The sequence below is a fragment of the Narcine bancroftii genome, chromosome 4, assembly GCF_036971445.1.
Source record: "Narcine bancroftii isolate sNarBan1 chromosome 4, sNarBan1.hap1, whole genome shotgun sequence".
Taxonomy (NCBI): Eukaryota; Metazoa; Chordata; class Chondrichthyes; order Torpediniformes; family Narcinidae; genus Narcine; species Narcine bancroftii.
In genome coordinates, this window is record NC_091472.1 from 244,577,040 (window position 1) to 244,595,980 (window position 18,941).

General features: G+C 39.9%; 1 protein-coding gene across 1 annotated transcript in view; it reads right to left on the reverse strand.

Annotated features, from left to right (window-relative positions):
- Positions 1-414: 414 nt before the first annotated feature.
- Positions 415-18,941, reverse strand: part of coq10b (coenzyme Q10B) — a 41,854-nt gene continuing 23,327 nt past the window's right edge. Inside the window, exons 2-5 of the mRNA XM_069934570.1 lie at positions 10,274-10,420; positions 9,993-10,185; positions 6,034-6,135; positions 415-796 (exon numbers count right to left, since the gene is read on the reverse strand). Coding sequence (XP_069790671.1) covers positions 629-796; positions 6,034-6,135; positions 9,993-10,185; positions 10,274-10,420 — 610 coding nt within the window. The 3' untranslated portion in view covers positions 415-628. The remainder of the gene's footprint in view (positions 797-6,033; positions 6,136-9,992; positions 10,186-10,273; positions 10,421-18,941) is intronic.

Consider the following 18,941-nt stretch of genomic DNA (forward strand, 5'->3'; position numbering starts at 1 on the left):
AATACAATCATGTAGTCGAACTGCTGATCAATGTCATTTTTGAAGTTGCTCAGGTGATCTCACTAGAGCAGTGCAAGTGGCTCTTTATAATGCTTAAATATTGTTCTTCAGACAATTCACCTAGCAACAGCCCAAATGGCAGAAATGCAGGCCTGTTGCACTTTTTACCTCCAAAGGTCTCTTCAATGTTACTAACTTGATGCCTAAAATTTGACATTGATTTCCATTGATATAGCTATTGAAATTGCAGGTAATCCCCATCAGCTGTGTGAAGAGGAATAATTAGACATTTAAAAAAGAAAATATCCACACATCTGTTGAATAGAATTAGACATACAGGAATTAGTGTTTGACACTAAAATCTTACTACTCATTACCAAAATGGCCAGTTCAACATAATGCACAACACATGGAAAAAATTATTTGCACTTTATATACATGTACACTTGGATATAACACGCTGAAAAGCCTCTCCAATACCTTTAGTGCTATATTGAAAAATCAAGTGTTACAAGTAAGTAATGGATGCAACTCCCACATTGGCAGAAGTGAAAAATGTGCCACACTAATAAATAAATCTATACAACTTTCAAGAAGTGGACCTACAACAGTTCCTTCTAGTCTTTATTTACGTGTGATGCACTTCGTGAAGCATAAGTTCTCGCGGGATGATGGTTTCTGGACCATATAATTTCTTTGCTCTTCTTTCAAATGCTGCTACCATCTGTTTAACAACTTCGTCAAAGAACACAGTGGCAAGCTGAGAATGCAGCAAAGAACGGAATTCAAAAGAAATCTGGGGGTAAGAAAATGTTAAAGTAGTTATTTTCCTTAAAAAAATGATTAAAATTAACATTCAATTTACTAAAAATGCAGGAATTAAAAGGACATTCACTAATTAAGAAAAATTCATAATTGAAACTTGTATTCAAAAGTAATGCTGTTGGGGTCAAATTGTAGGTTTTGCAGAGGGAAAGCAGTAGAAAGGCGAGAGATCTTTTTTTCCAATATCCATTTAATAAGCTGCAGTAATGCTAATTAGCAGGTGTTCTATTCCCATGAAATGTGCTGGATCAGAAAACGGTAACAATTTCAGGAAGTGTCCCAATCTACTCTCCCACTGATTGGTCTAGTTAGATCAGAAGTTGAACTGACCGAGAAGCATGCAGGAGAAACCAAAGTTCAATGGGAGCATTATAGATGGGGTCACACCAAAGGTTCAATGAATGGGTGACTTGGGGGCAGGCATGTCATGTAGAATTTTCCTTGGCTATTCCCCTCAATTGGAGATTTGATGGGGAGAGCCTTTAATGGGAATGCAATAGCCCAATCTAGTACCACACTCAGCTCTTGTACAACAGAAAGAATCATAGTGGAGGGGACTTTGAGCAAGGATGAGCAGGCACAGACCATTTCTGAAAGGGAAGGGCAAAGTCAGACACTGGGACAAGCAACCTGGTAAGAGAAATGAGGCGTTAAAGTAAACATGGAGGGCAAGCCATAAAGTTACAAATCTGGCCTATAGGATTGTAATCTCAGTGCATTGTGCTAGTGACAAATTGTAAGATAATATGGTTGAATGTATAATTGAAGAACAAATTTAGGAGGAAGGCCTTCAGATACCATGAAAGTGTGATCTGTACCAAAATAGGGCATGTTGGGCTAAAGGTCCAGTTGCCAGTGCTAAAAGTTTGACAGGTTGTGCCTGAACTGCAGCATCACTTATCTTACACTGAGGTTAGTGCTACTCAGAAGGATTTAAACTGGCAGAGGCAAGGAAAATAGTGCAACATATCAGCAGGTGAAATGGTATAACAGTTAAGAGGATAACATGCATGGCCAGGTTAATGAACTGGAGATCAATGCCACAGACAAGGCAGATAAAATTGAGTCAAGTTTATTGTCATCTGATTATACAAGAACTGAAAACAGCATTCTCCAGTCTCAGTGAAAAACATGCAAACACAACCAGATACAAAATACATACACAGGACAAATATTTCATCTATACAAATAAATATTTTATGAATATGAGGACCTCAGATGGTTAGTGTGAGCAGTTACTTCAGTCATTCAGCATTCTCACTGGGAAGAAACTTCCTCAGTCTTGTGTTGGCTGTGATACTCCTGAAAGATGCTGTGTGCAGGGTGTAAGGGGAGGCCTCAATGGTTTTGTATGTCCTTTTCAGACAATGATCCCATAGATCACATTAATTGGGGGGTGGGGGGAGGGGGGTTTTGGGAGATTCCAATGATTCTACCATTTTTGTGGATGGACCTCATCCATTTCCCTGCAGTGACTGCACCACACTGATGCAACCGACCAGGATGCTCTCACTAAAGCTCCTATAAAAGGTTAGCATAATGGTGGTTGGTGGCCTTGCCCACTTCAGTTTTCACAGGAAGTGAAGTTACTGTTGTTCCTTCCTAACAAGCGAGGAGATGTCGTGTGTCCATAATAAGTCACTAGTTAAGTGAACTCCCAGAAACTTGGTGCTTTCTACTCTCCACTAAAGAATTGGTGATGTGTAGTGGACCTGAAGTCCACCATCATCTGACCATGAAATACCTTTAAGTAGAATCCAAAAGCACTTTATACCTACATTAGGAACAAGAGTAGGTAGGAAAAGAGTAAGATGACTTGAGGAGAAATAGAGTTAAGTTTTAAATGAGTACTTTTCATTGGACACTGATATTAGGGGGATGTCAATATTAAGGTGGTGGTGGTGTTGAGTCTCTTGGAAGATAAGAGTGGATAAGTACCAAGAACCTGATGGAATTTAATCCAGAATATGAAATGAGAAAAGGGAGAACAGATATCATTATTATCCACTTTAGCCACAGGTGGAGTTCCACAATACTGGAGAACAGACAGTGTTGTTCCTTTGGATGTACCCGCATTTGAAAAAGCATGGACTTGTTGGAGAGAATCAGCATAACTCAATGCTGGGAGGTCCTGACTCATAAATTTGAGAATAGGAACAGTGATTGACAAGAACTCTACCCATTACATTGGTGGGCAGAGATAACCATATTACAAAGGTGATGCCAAAGCTATATCTTTCAGTTGTTACCCATTCCATTGCCCCAGGGCTTCTTTTAAGATATGTCATAAAATTCCTGTGGAATGAAGTGGCTAAAAGTTCCATGGAAAAATGACTTTGGGATTACAAATTGCAGGGGTGGGGGGGGGGGGGGGGGGTGGTTTAAAATTGCCAGATTTCAAGATTACTGGTTCACCCAGAGGAGGTTTATTACTTCACCTTTTGAGGAAGGGGACTCCTCTTTCTCTCCACCCCCACCCCCGGGTATGACCAGCCCCGGGTATGAATTGGATTACATGCAGTAGGTGAAAAGATATATCTATATCTATCTATAGATAGATATCTATCTATAGATAGATATAAATATATATATATAAATATATATATTAATATATATATGTTTTATATATATGTTTTATATTTATATATTTGTTTTTTATATAAATTTATCTATCTATTTATTTATTTATTTATATGTTTATATATAAAATCAATAGAACACTAAATTAATCTCAAAGAAAACAGATAACCCCACATTAAAGCATGTATTTCAGACATGGCAAAGAATAAATCAACGTATTGGATTGAAGATGGGGTTATCTCCCAAAATGGCTTCGACTCAGAACAACTCAATACCCATGACTCTGGACAATAAGATCCTGGACACCTGGTGCCAGAAGAGGATCAGGTGTATTTGAATTACAAGTTGGGGCAGCTCACATCATTCGAGCAAATGAGGAATAAATAGAATTTGTATAATAAACATTCCTATACTATCTGCAACTAAGATCTTTTTTGAGAGACAAATTGGGACCATCAATGACTCTGCCCATGTCTAGTGACATGGAGATTCCAATTTGAAGGAGGGATGTGGGTAACTTTATTTCTATGATGTATTTCATATTCCAAAGTGAGAGCCCGAAGATGGGCTAATGCAGGTCGAGGGAAAGGTGGGAGTCAGACTTTGGTACAACAATTTATGAGCAGGGCTGGTCAGACTCGTGTCTGCAGCATTACAGCTGTTATTAATGCCAGGTGCAGGTTGGTGCAATATAATTTCTTGCATCAACTACACCTCACACCTCAAAAACTACCTAAATTTAAACCAGAAATTTCAGAAATGTGCTTTAGGTGTGATGTGGAGATTGTACACAGCCACATTGAATGGAAAAAGGTTCCAAATGAGATCCTCTGGGAGGACTTGGGGGACATTCTGAAAAATATTACAAAGGTGAACTTTCCAGAAGATCCAGAATTGTACCTTCTGTGGAACATTATGGATATGTGTTTTAGACTGACCAAATTCAGTTTGTGAAGGACGCCTTGGCGATAAGCCAGGAAATATATAGCAGTCATGTAGAAGTCTGACTCCCAACTAAATATTGCACGATGAAACGTGGAAATGCAGAGTTGCATTCCCCTGGAGAAAACCACACACAAGTAGGAAATATGACACATTCGTTAGAGTGTGGCAACCTATCTGAAGTATATTGGTTTGCAGATCCCCCTTCAAAATAAGGGTAATGAAACAATCCTTCCCAACAGAGAAACAATTGGGATCAAGGAAATGGGACATGGAACAGACAACATGCTGTTAATCAAAGGTAAGGAATGAAGAAAAAAATGACTGTTTACTTTGGATGGGTTTTTTTCTCCTAGGCTTTTTCCTAGATTTCTGAGAGGTCATTTTTTGTATCTGTACAATTTGTATGACTTTATTCTTAGTTGTATCAGGGCAAGGAGGTGGGGAGAATAAAAACGGACTCTATGTTATACTTTGTGTATTTGAATTTGTACGAGTCCATGAAAAACAAAAATAAAATATTCAAAATAAAAAAATGATTGACAAAGGTCTAGTCAACAAATTTTAGTGAACCATTTGACAAGGTCACTCATGCTAGGTTGGTCCAGAAGATTACATCAATTAAATCCATCATGAGTTGGCAAGTTAAAAACAAAATTAGCTTGGTCATAGGTTAGTAGTGGAGGGGTGTTTCTCTCACTGGAGGTCTGTGACCAGTGGTGTTGCACTTCTTTGTAATAGTATGTACAAATGATCTGGATGAAAATATAGTAAATTTGCAGACGCCTGTGTGCTGATAAAATCAGTGGAAACGGCAGAAAGTTACTTGTTTCCAGTTGAAGATACCCAGGGCTGAGTTGTGTTCAGTGGAAAACCAATTAGTGTTCCAGTTAAGGGTGGCCCAGTGAAAACAGCACAAAGGACTTCTTATCCTGGGACACTGCACAGCCAATTAACTGGGATGCCAGTGGAAAAGGGACTTCTGTGTTCTCTGGTTTCTTCCCACATTCCAAAGACATGGGTTTGAGAAGTCACTCGGGTGTACTTGGGTGCAAAGGAGCAGCATAAGCTCATGGGCTAGAGGGCCTGTTACAATAATGTATCTCTAAATTTTAAAAATTAGACAGACTTTCTCCATGGATCATAGGGCCCTGATGAGTGATCTTGTAAAAGTTAATAAAATCTTGAGGGGCACAGACATTCTCCAGCTTAAAGGAGTCCAAAAGGTACAAGTTTAATGCAAGAGAGGACATTTTAAAGGGTCCTGAGGAACAACTTAATTTCTCCCACACAGGATGATGCTTATATGAAATGAGCTACTAGAGAAAGCTCTTAAGGCAGATAAATTTACATTTAGAATACGAAGAGATTGGACAAGAATGCGAAGAGAAGGTTTAGAGAGATATGGATCAAGTGTAAACAAATGGAATCAACTCAATTAGAAAACTTGATCTGCAAGAGTTGAGATAAAGGGCCAGTTTATGTGTGTACGACTGACAAATATCACAAGTTAACAATCCACAATCTTCTATTGGAATCATGGGACACCCAAGAAGCTAACACACTGGGCTGAGTTCAATAGATATAATGCTCTTGGCTTCAAAAAGGAACTGATAGCTACTTTAGTTGTCTAAAATTAACATCAATCTAAATTTAAAGCACACCAGCAAGTCTCACATTGCGTACCGAAAAATCCACAGTGCAGGTCCTCGGATAACCAGGAACTCCAGGACTAAATCGCCAATTTGTCTCCAAATGATTAAATAGTTTCCCATCTGTACAAGAGGCCTATAATAAACATTTCAGCAAGAAAGTAAATTGCATGTAAAAGCAAAATATTTCATTTTATTTATTCAACCATTTCCACTTAAAAAGTCATCACACTGTTTTCCCCAAAACAAAAACTGTTCATGATAGGATTACATTTAAAACATTGATGGCTACAATCACAAAATAATTAAGAAATGGCCATAAAGCACAGGGTGTTCGAGACTCAAAGTACTAAATGTGGGTTAGAAGTACCAGCCCTTGAAATTCTGGAACTTAGATTTCGTAACTTGCTTTTGGAATTCAATGCAATTTCTTTGTTGCTGGGCTAATGCCACACCACTGCACCCAGCAATCTCCATTTTTTCCCCATTCATTCTAGTTTCAATTGCAAGTTAAGCATGCAGAAGTCGCTTCAAAACAAAAAATGTGGGCTATGGATATCATGCAAAAAAAATCATATCCCCATTACTTACTAGCCAACACTAAAATACAGGGATGCAAGGATGAAAGGTTTGAAAAAGTGATCATTAAAAAAAGACAGGATAGAATTCATAATAGGAACTTCCCCACAAGTCAAAGTTCTGGCTGTGCCAAGATCAGACTGATTCCTGCACAAAGCAAATTGGGTAAATAAAAAAGCAAAATGGGTAAATAAAAAAGCAAATTGGGTAAATAAAAAAGCAAATTGGGTAAATAAAAAAGCAAATTGGGTAAATAAAAAAGCAAATTGGGTAAATAAAAAAGCAAATTGGGTAAATAAAAAAGCAAATTGGGTAAATAAAAAAGCAAATTGGGTAAATAAAAAAGCAAATTGGGTAAATAAAAAAGCAAATTGGGTAAATAAAAAAGCAAATTGGGTAAATATGGGGAATATAGAGATTACAAAAGGTGTAGTTTTAAGGCTTTTGAAGAATATAAAGGTGGATAAGTCTCCGGGACCAGACGGGATCTTCCCCAGGACATTGAGAGAAGTGAAGGAGGAAATAGCAGAGGCTCTGGTGGTAATTTTCCAAATGTCATTAGATATGGGGATAGTGCCGGAGGATTGGCGCATTGCGCATGTGGTTCCGTTATTTAAAAAGGGTTCAAGGAGGAAGCCTGGCAACTATCGGCCTGTAAGTTTGATGTCTGTGGTAGGTAAATTAATGGAGAAAATTCTTAGAGATAGTACTTATAAACATCTGGATAGACAGGGTCTGATCAGGAGCACTCAACATGGATTTGTGGGAGGAAGGTCATGTTTGACCAATCTGATTGAATTTTTTGAAGAGGTGACTAGGAATGTGGATGAGGGTAGCGCAGTGGATATTGTCTATATGGACTTCAGTAAGGCCTTCGATAAGGTACCACATGGAAGGTTAGTTAGGAAGGTGCAGTCTTTAGGTATAAATTTTGAGATAGTCAAATGGATTGAACATTGGCTGAAAGGGAGAGGCCAGAGAGTGGTAGTGGATAATTGTCTGTCAGGTTGGAGGCCAGTGACCAGTGGTGTGCCTCAAGGATCTGTATTGGGCCCATTATTGTTCGTTTATATACATTAATGATCTAGATGATGGGGTGGTGAATTGGATTAGTAAATATGCAGACGATACTAAGATAGGTGGAATAGTGGATAATGAAGAAGGTTTTCAAGAATTGTAGAGGAATTTGGGCTGCTTAGAAAAGTGGGCTGAAAAATGGCAGATGGAATTTAATGCTGATAAGTGTGAGGTGCTTCATTTTGGTAAGAAGAATCAGAATAGGACATACGTGGTAAATGGGAGAGCATTGATGAATACAGAAGAGCAGAAAAATTTAGGAGTAACGGTACATCGTTCCCTGAAGATAGAAACTCACGTGAATAGGGTGGTGAAGAAGGCTTTTAGTATGCTGGCCTTTATCAATCATTGCATGGAATATAGGAGTTGGGAGGTGATGTTGAGATTGTATAAGACGTTGGTGCGGCCTAATTTGGAGTTCTGTGTGCAGTTCTGGTCGCCTAATTATAGGAAGGATATAAACAGAGTGGAGAGAGTGCAGAGAAGGTTTACCAGAATGTTACCTGGGTTTAAGCATCTAGAGTATAGGGAGAGATTGGACAGATTAGGTCTTTATTCTTTGGAGCGTAGAAGGTTGAGAGGGGATTTGATAGAAGTATTTAAGATTATGAAAGGGATAGACAGAGTGGATGTGGATAGACTATTTCCGTTAAGAGGAGGAAAGATTAAAACAAGAGGACATGAGTTAAGAATTAAGGGGCAGAGGTTTAGAGGTAACATGAGGGGGAACTTCTTTACTCAGAGAGTGGTAGCCGTGTGGAATGAGCTTCCGGGAGAAATAGTGGCGGTGGAGTCAATTGTATTATTTAAGAAAAGGTTGGACAGGTATATGGATGAGAAGAAGATGGAGGGTTATGGGCATTGTGCAGGGAGGTGGGACTAGAAAGGGGTGTTTGGTTCGGTGCGGAATAGAAGGGCCTAATGGCCTGTTATTAACAAGTCATGTTAATTATCTCTCATCTCCACCTGGCAAGTATTTTAGGAGTAGGATTGGTAAAAACCTAGAACAGAGCACAAGCCATTTCTGTTGTCAGATAAAAAGGTGATGGAATTTTTTTTTTAAATAAAAAGGTGGAAAAAATCTTCCAGGTACAACACAATCACAAGTTCAAATACCTGCAATTTGAAAGAAGAACATGCAAATTCAAAACAAACGTAAATAAATTACATTTCTCCAATGACTCGGCCATGGGGTGAAAAGCTGAAACAAATAGGCAGGGTGTTTGAATTCTTGACTACAGGACCAGGAGTTGGAGTGATAATTTCACATTAGATGGAAATTAGATAATTTTTTTCTATCCCTATTCAATGGCTTTTGCCATGGCCAAGGATGGTGTGGAAGGCACCAGAATGTACTTTTCCTGAATTGTAAGCAAACACTTGCAAAAAGTCACAAGGGAATAATCGAAATACATGCTTACAAAACTCAGGAGGAAAGGAATGGAAAACTGACCTCGTGATTTTTTTTTACTCCAGATAATACTTTATTCTGGAGGCATCTGATCACTACATTTAACCCTCCCCAATACAATTTTACTTTACGGAAATAAAAAAAGATGAATTTGTTTTCCCAATGAAACACAAACTGACACAATTGGATCATATCAATCATGAAGATATTTTTGCTAATTACAGTTTACAGAATGTTTTATACAAAAGAAACAAGTCATTGCAAAATGTCATGACGACTCATTGGGCAGCAAAATGATATAAAACTGTTAAGTTCCTCATGTGATCACTGTCTGATTAAGTGAGCTCAGACACTGATTTTAGGGTAAAGCAAGATAACTCAGACATCCTGCCGCATATCCAACAGAGCCATGTAATTTTAGATACTATGTTGGGGAGGGTCACTTTGCATTGTAATATCTTCAGAAATCTCACTACCAAGGTTCACAAGAACATGAGCCAATTGGCTCGCTAGCAGAACCTGAACTGCACCAATCTCAATAAAGTTGCGAATAATTTCAGAGAGAAACAGGAACAAGGAGAAGATAGGTCAGTGAAACACATTTACTAAAAAAATCCTCACCACAAAATCTCAATTCTTCATCATTTCATTATTAAAAATAAACAACTAAATTATCTTTATGGTTGACAGCATTGTTAGCTCTACACTAATAATGCCAGTGAGGCAAGTTAAAGTCCAGCACTATCTGTAAGAAGATTGTACATTTTCCCTAAAACATAGGGAGGATTAATTGGTCACATATGCAATTTGGTAGCATAGGCTCATGGGCCAGAATACCCCCTCCATAAATCTTCGTCCGCGAAGCCAAGCCAAAGAAAAGAAGATTTCTAAATTAAATTTTAAAAGATTTTAAAAAGGAACTTTACCTTAACTAAATGTGGTCGTACCAGAGTCACAACTGAAGTGTATCGTTCAACTATTGGAGGAAATCCTACTTCTAACTGAGCTTTAGCATACCCTGACCGTTTAGATATGACGTCTGATTTCTTGCACCATGGTACAAAATGCTTGTAGTCAGCAACACCAGAGACAACATTGTACATTTCCAGCATGGAAAACCTAAAATTAAAAGTACAAATTTGATTAGATTTCACATCAAATCTGGCAAATACAAAATAAAAATGTAGGTAATATTTAAATGACCCACCCCATTACTCGTCTCTCAGAATACTCTTTCTTCTTATTTATTAGGGGACCAGCAATGTTGAAGAAATTTCGCTGTTGTGTAAGGCAATGTCTTGATGTCTTCAGTAAAGGAATTCTGCTCATTAGGATGCCACAAGAAGCCAAATACCTATCATTAGAAACTTTGCAGTTATTAAGCATGATAATGTATATTCTGGTGTTTAAGCCATTTGAAATCAACATACAATTAGAATGGAAAAAATACACAAAACTAAATTTGGTTTCGTTCAATAGCACCTCCTGCACCCCACTTTATTCTGGGTCAATTATAACTCAAATTCTTAACTTTCACCATTCACACACACTATATATATGTGTGAATGTATGTAAATTTTTTATATATATAATTCTTAACTTTCACCAAACAATTGAATTAGGACTACAAATTAACTTAGGACTTGGACTCCAAAGCACTTCATTCTTGCCTACCTCCAAATTATCTTTGTAACTTTTTCCATAACTGTTTCCTATGTGGAGCAGTTGTCGAGTCTTGTTCACCCCTTTTTCAATATCAGTCAGGCACAATAATGAGACATAAATAGCTTGGCAGTTAACTTCGATGTTTAAAAATGTATCCATTAGATAGCATAAAATAATTCCTTCGTGAACAGTTCGGTTGGAGTGCACAAAGTTACAGAGGAATAAAGCTGCAGTACTGGGGAAGTTAAAATGCAACCAATGAAAGATAGAAATCTTAAATCTTCCAAATAGTGTGACACTGAAGATCTGGAAGAACCATAGCTCAACTCTGCAGGCCACATTAGGTTAGCAGATGCAGGTGAGTAACAAAGTTGGCTTTTATACAATGTACTTTTTGGTAGGATGGGTAGAGAGAAAAACAGGTCTCCAACTCACTCACCATCAAATATGTACAGAGTCAGGCATATTTATGGTTTACACTATACAAATATCTTGCTTAATCAACATCAACAAAGATAACTTGTGAAGTGAGATGCTCATTTTCATTTAGAAAAGCCAAAAGATCATAATCCACTTAATTCCCCTGTAAAGAATCACTAGAAAAAAAGATAGCCGATCAGGAGTCTCACATTCCTTCACCCTGATTCTTCCATAGCAGCTTCTTCCGCAAATTCAATATTGAGATACATGTTTTGTTCTATCAAAGCGTTAAGGTTGATAGATCATTCCAAAAATTAAGTAACCAGCTCGAGTGCACTGAAATGAAGGTGTACTATTCATGATCACAAAAAATAATGAGAAGGTGGTGGTTTTCTAAATAAGAAAAATGGGATGCAATGAAGGAAACTAACCAACAGCAGTCCTTAAACATCTCTCACTGAATAATTCTGGAGTAGGAGTGACAGAGGTTTGAATGCCCATCACAAAATTATCAACTGATCATGAAGCATTCAATGGATCACCTCCCACAATATCCACCATCTTCAACAAGATACATCTTGCCCTCCCCTTTTCACAATCTGAATAGAGCTTTTCCTCTGCAACCTCTGGTGTGCTCTGCCATCTCCATCAACCAAGCCTTCATTATGGCAATTTCTATGCAACACTAGTCTTCTTATCTCAGTTAGTGGGTACTTGTTGGTCTGTCTCATTGCTGGAGCTCCTCCACCCTTTGCGTTATGCAAAATTAACAGACAAAATCTGAACCTACTTCTTAAGCGTACAATAAGGATTTGGTTCCAGTTTTTTGGGGTTTAATAATCTTGTTTTATCAAGTAAAATACACCATTTTTATTTTAAAAGCATCATTCAGTAAAGCATCTGGCATTTTCAACATGGAAAACTAAAGGTGTAATAACCTTTTCAGACCTATTTTCAGGAGGCTGCTTAGTGTTTCTCAATCAGTTAACAGACAAATACGATTTGAGCAAAGCACAATTTTTTTTTTAGGTATTTGCAAATTATGGACTTTCTGCATACTTTACTTCCAAATTATCCTTCTGCTTACCCTTCTAATATGATAGACACCCTTTTTCAGGTGTATCCACTTCAAAAAGGGTTAATTGTTACAATATATATTGATTATTTAACACAACCGATATCTAATGATAAAATTAAAGATGCATGAGAATTGGAATTCCAACAATTGCTTCCAGATTTGAGCCTATCATTCCTTGATTCAGTTCAAGGTGGTACATTGGACAGATGTCTAAAGTTGGCCCATATTTTTCCAAATATAAACCCAACTTGTGATAGGTGCAGAGCTGAGGTAGCCACTTTAACTCATATGGTTATGTTCAAAACTAGATAATTTCTGGAAGGCATCTTTGAAACCCTAAAAGTTCGAGAATTAGAATTACAACCAAATCCATTAACAGCTATTTCTGGAATCATACCCACACAGTTGCCTTTTCAACATTATTGGCTAGAAAAGTCATATTACTTAAATGGAAGGCTCTGAACCCACCTTCTCTATCTTAATTGCTCTCTGCTGTCATGTGTAAGGTAAAAACATCATGAGATGGGACCGGAGAAGGAGTCACCCAGTACTAAGGAGTAACAGAATGCAGATGTGACCTTGTACACTCAAGATAAGCTTTGCACTAACAAGAATGATGTGCAGCAGACTAACAGAGAAGGATAGCAACAGTTTATTCATTGGACAATGTCATGGTATGATAATTTACTAAGTATGTATCCTGAGGTATAAAAAAACACCACTTGCTGATAACGGCAGAATGCGCCTTCTCCAACTAACACTGTTAGTTGCAAGTGTTACAATCCGGTAATAAAGAACAAAGAACCTTGATTTCGACTCAGTCTGGTGTTTGACTCACTCATTCATGAACAAAGCAGACCTAACACATGTCACGTTTAAGTTTGGAGAAAATTGGGAGTCAGACATTTGATACATCTTTTAAATTCGAAGTGTGGTGACCGTTCATTCAATATTTCCATATAAAGAATCGTAATTTTATACTGGATTCTCTCCTCGTTCCTTATGGTAAATTTGGTTTTAACCAGGAAATCCTTTGTTTTCCTTTAAGATGGACTGCCCAGTCCCTCTTTCCTCCATTTTATTTTTCTTTCAGATGAGTTAGAGGGGATTTTGCAATAAAATGTGAAATGACTGCGCTGTATAACATGGTTAATATGTTCCAAAAACGTTCAGTGATGGAAAACCACACTGTTCAAAGCATTATTACAATGTAAATCCAATCTTAAAATTATTTATTCTTTTACTTAGAACTCTTGTGCAAACGTGCATAAAAGATTTTCAGTCCGAAAGCTCCATCACCATCAGTACCTGCAGATTCGCTAATAATTCGAACATTATGGAGCCCCATGCGATTTTTGAAGTGGTTAAACCAAATACGACTCGCTGAAAACGTTTCCCCTTTTCTAGTTTCTTCATTTTCTTTGAATGTTCAATAGAGGCTTGTTGCTTTAGCTTGAATTGTCATTTGACCTAATGGAATTCTTTACTGGTTGCAATCTTCAATCCCGATGAAAAGGCATTCATATTTTCCACTGCAGAATTTCTATGTCTCACAATCACTTTAGTCATACAAGATACTGGTGCCATTCCATGTTCTTTAATTTTATCTTTATTCTTGATTAGAGTTCGAACAGACGATTCATTCATGCCTTTGACTTGTGCTATTTTATCAAATGATGCACCATCTTCATGTTGCTTAATAATTTCCAGTTTCTTTTCCAAAGTTGGCCATTTATGTTTATTATGTATCACCTTCACCACATTTCCTTTTTCTGCTCATATTGTTTGTAAGGGTGCACTTTTATACAACTCAATTAAAATATTACAGAGTCTGGAGCAATAGTAAAACATGTTAAGCAATAATAAGCAAGTTGAATGAATGTAGCTGAGTGGTGAGCATTATTGCTGACACGTTAAATTATTGCACCACTGTTGGCAATTCAATATTAATAAAATTTTACATTAGTTATTACTATATTCAAATTATGAACTGCATTCTATCAAAAGCCATACTGTTCAAACCCCGTGTAATACGAAGCATCTCTGTATTGACAGTACTGGCCTAAGGGACCAAAGAGTTAAGGAGATGTTATGGAGATCAGAAGATAGTACAAGGCTGTAGCAACTGCTGTGACAGCACTAAAAAATGAAGAAATGTCCACATAGTATGAGTGGACTGACTTATTTGAAATCGCTATGTTGGCCCGTGGGGAATACCTACTTCCAGTGACATAGGCACCGGCTTCCAGAAGAGACATCAGTGCATCACTCCTTGACTGGCAGTGCACCACACAGAAGCGGGGTCTCCCTTAGCTCAAACGTGGCATCAACCGCAGGCTTCTCAGTAGTGAAAGAGGGCTCGCACCATCTTGGAATGGCTGACTGTTGTGACGATTCAGCCTGTCCACCTGCATGGTCCCTCGGCCCGCTACAACCGCCCGCCCCCCCCCCCCCCCCCCACCGAGTGGTTTAACAGTCTCTGGGCAGTCAGCCTCTGTGTCTGACCTGGGGGTCCAGGGCCAGCAGGTTGGAGTCCAGGTGCTCGGCTTTGAGGCAGTCGACTGCAAATCTGTCCAGTTAGCCACCAATGTCCAGTGTAAACACAACACCGTCTCTCCTTAAACACCGTTGGAGTGTTCTTTGGCTTGCTGGAGCTGGTCTTGAGGGAGGCGCTAGGCCAGTGTATGCACTGGAGGCCTGGCGGTCTCTATATAGTTCTCCCCGCCATGTGGCAGGTTAGAGTTATTGAAGTTTGGGGGTGTACTCATCTCGGTCCAGAGTGTGGATCCCTAACAGCAGGAAGGAACATTGCCCCAGGGCAAGGGGGAAAGACTGGAACATGGTAGCATTCACTAACTGGCACCTAGTCATGTCTATGAACAATTTGTGTACCTTTAGTAGTGCCTGTCCCACGGCCGTAAATGTGCACTCCCACTGGAAGGCCATATCTGCAATGTGGATGGTGACCAGCTGGGTCCTATAGCTCAGGATGGAGGATCCATTGGCCACTTGCAGGGGGAGGCCCTTGGGGTCGTGTCTGGTCTCGAAATACGTCGGCAGGACAAGGCAGATTTCTGCGCCCGTGTCGACCAGGAAGTCCCTCTTCATCCATTGGTGTGAGGTAGCGTAGGCCTTTCAGAGCACCAACCTCCAAGGCCAATATCAGTGGCCAGCTTGCCCTTTTCCAGTCACTGTGTTAGGTTTGGTAGTGGGGTATGAGCACAGGTGGGGGGGGGGGGGCGAAAGAGGGGTGCACCGCCTGGCGTTCTGGCACTATCAGTAGTGGGAGAAACAGTACTCATCGTGCTCTCTGTAACACCTGTCGCTCCGCAGCCACTGTTGGGGTTTCCGGTGGGCTGGTCTTGATGGAGGTGCCAACAGCATAGACAGGCTGTGCATGAAGGGATCTCTGCTGTGGGATGCAGAAGAGCCTGTCTGCCTCCTTGGCTACCAGATGCGGGCACTGAAATACATGTCCAAAAGTGCTAAGGAAACGTGTACGGGCAGCTTGGAGAGGAATAGGGCCTCAAAGAGGAAACAGTCTGAATGCTCATCTGCTTGGGCCACCATCTCGTGCACGAGCTCTGAGGGATTGCTGTTGCCCGGGCCCTGAATGTTTAAGATCCGAACGGCACACTCGTGCTGGCTAAGCTTAAGGGAGTCGAGAAGGAACCACTGGAACTGCTCGTAGTTGCGCTCCATTGGCGGGTTCTCTACGAAGGAGCTTACTTTGGCAGCGGTGGCAGAGTCCAGAGTGCAGATGACATGCCAGAACTTGGTGTCGTCTGAAACGATTCCCCCGATATGGGCTGATTTGCCCAGAAGGATGGTAAATGCACACCCTCTGCATTGGTCGCAGCTGTTGCGACTGTAGTAGTAGTGGATTCTTGCATACTGATGAGGGTTCCAAGGCGTTATATCAACTGCTGTGGTAGAGCTACAAAATGAAGAGACGTCCACACAGTACGAGGGTGAACCATAAACATTTGAATTTGCTGTGTTTCCCCGTGGAAAACGCCCACTTCTGATGACACATGCGCCGGCTTCCACAAGTGGCGTCAGCGTGTTGCTGCATCACTCCTCGGCTGGCGGTGCGGCAAATGGAAGTGGGAGGGCCTCCCTTCACTCACACGTGGCATCAATCACTGGCTGTAGTGAAGGAGGGCCTGCGCCACCTTGAGATGGCCGACTGTTGCGGCAATTCAGCCCATCCACCCGCGAAGTCACAAGGCGATCATTTTTCTCAACTTGAAAATGGCTATAGCTCTCAGTAGTCTCATTATCAAAAGATTATTTTTGCTATTTCCAACTGTCAACGTCTTTAATAAGAAGTGCAAAAACCTTGGTATATTTCCAAGGAGCCCTGAAAGCAACAGCACAGGTGGAGGCAGTAGTTACAGACACATGAGGAATACTTCTCGTTAGATAGGACATAGAGGAATATTACATGACATACACAGCTGAAGTACTAGATGGAGTTATGGGCACTCCACCACAGGAAAGAAATGACTGCATGGATGCAATGCAGGATGTTGCCCCAAATAGAGTACTTCAGCAATGGAAACTAGATACGCTAAATCTCTTTACCATTGATCAGAAAAGGCTGAGGGGATCCAAATGAGGTACACAAAATTATGAGCGACCTAGATGGAGTGGATCAAAGGAAGCTTTTCCCCAATGACAGGTGTCCATAACCAGAGGACACAAGTTTGAGGCAAGGGGCAGGAGGTTTGGAGGGACTGAAATCTGGAGTGAAACACTAAAGTCTGCAGATACAGTGATTGTAGTAAAAAAAAAAACACATGTTGGAGGAACTCAGCAGGCCTTAGGAGAAAAAAAAATACATTGCAGATGTTTTGGGCCTGACCCCTTTCAGGGTATGAGCAAGAGACTGACAAGTGCCTGTATTAAAAAGCTGGAGTAAAAGGAAGAATGGGAGGATTGCAAACCAACAGTCAAAAGGTATTAATTAGATAAGAGGGGATGACAGAGGAAAGGTGTCAATTGATTAGAGAAGTTGAGGGTTGTTTTTGGCTCTGTGAAAGGAGACAGGGGCAAGGAGGCAAGGGGAAAGATGGGGGAGGGTAGGGTGTGCGAGCTAACAGAAAACAGAGCAGTTGGTGTTAATGCACCAGCTGGGCACTCTCCAACCTAAAGGCATTAACATCAACCTCTGTTTTCTGTTGGAGGAGTCACGTGATGGAGTAGTGGCCGGACGGTGAACTCCAGCCCTCTCCAGAAAAGTCGGGAAAAACAAGAGAAAATACAAAGGCACAGAAATACAAGTTAAAGAAAAGTGAGTATAAAGGTGGAAAGAAGATGGAGACAAAAGGAGAAAAATCAAAATCAACGGAAAGAAGAGAGGAAGAGAAGACAACGGAGGAAAAAGGTGAAGGCCTTACCTGTCCGAAGAGGCCCGCTGTGGAGAGAGGAGCCCACTACCTCAGGTTGGTGGAAAAAGAACTACATCAATGGCTCACAGAGCCGAGTAAAAGTGCGCAACCGCGCATGCAAAAAAACACACCGACGGGAGGGGGGACCAGCAGGGGAGTCGATCTCCACAGCCGGCAACGACAGCTGCAGAACACCTGCAGCAAGAAGAGACCACAGAAGACAATGTAAACAAGAAAGAAGAGGAGGAAAGGGTATCAAAGAAACAACAGATGGCCAACCCAGAGAAAGAAGAAGAGGAAGAATACAGTGAAATAGATAAAGGGAAAGGCAAGGTAAAGGATATACTTTCTCTTGTTAGAGGATACATGGAGTCATTTAAAGAATGGCAAACACAGGAATTCAATGATTTAAGAAGAAGAATAAACAACACAGAAAAGAAAATAAATAAAATGGATATGACCTTAACAGAAATGGGGAAAAAAATGGACAAGATGGAAGAACGGGCAATAGCAGCAGAAATGGAAGTAGAAGACTTAAAAAAGAAATTGGAGGAATCTAATAAAAAAACTAAAGAGACACAAGAATTACTAGCCCAAAAAATAGATATAATGGAAAATTATAACAGAAGAAATAACATAAAGATAGTGGGCCTTAAGGAAGATGAAGAAGGCAAGAATATGAGGGAGTTTATAAAAGAATGGATCCCTAAGGCCCTAGGATGTCCAGAACTACAGCAAGAAATGGAAATAGAAAGGGCACATACAGCATTGGCCCCTAAACCACAACAAAAACCAAGATCTATTGTAGTAAAATTCCTAAGATATACTACAAGAGAAAAGGTACTGGAGAAGACAATGGAAAAAGTAAGAGAGGGCCACAAACCACTGGAGTATAAAGGGCAAAAAATCTTCATTTATCCAGATATAAGCTTTGAACTCCTAAAGAAGAGAAAAGAGTTCAATACAGCAAAAGCGATTTTATGGAAGAAAGGATATAAATTTACACTGAAGCATCCTGCGGTATTGAAAATATTTATTCCAGGACAACAAAACAGACTGTTCTCGGATCCAGAAGAAGCACGAAAATTTGCAGAACAATTACAAAAATAGACTGAGGGATGAAGACGGGTAATGAGAGTAAAAATGATCACGATTGATATGTATGTGGGTAAAGACAAAAATAGACTGAGGGATGAAGACGGGTAATGAGGGTAAAAATGACCACGATTGATATGTATGCGGGTAAAGAGGCATAAGAGTGAATAGAGACAATGGGCATACGTGAAAGTATCTGTAATTAGAGGAAAACATAGATAGTA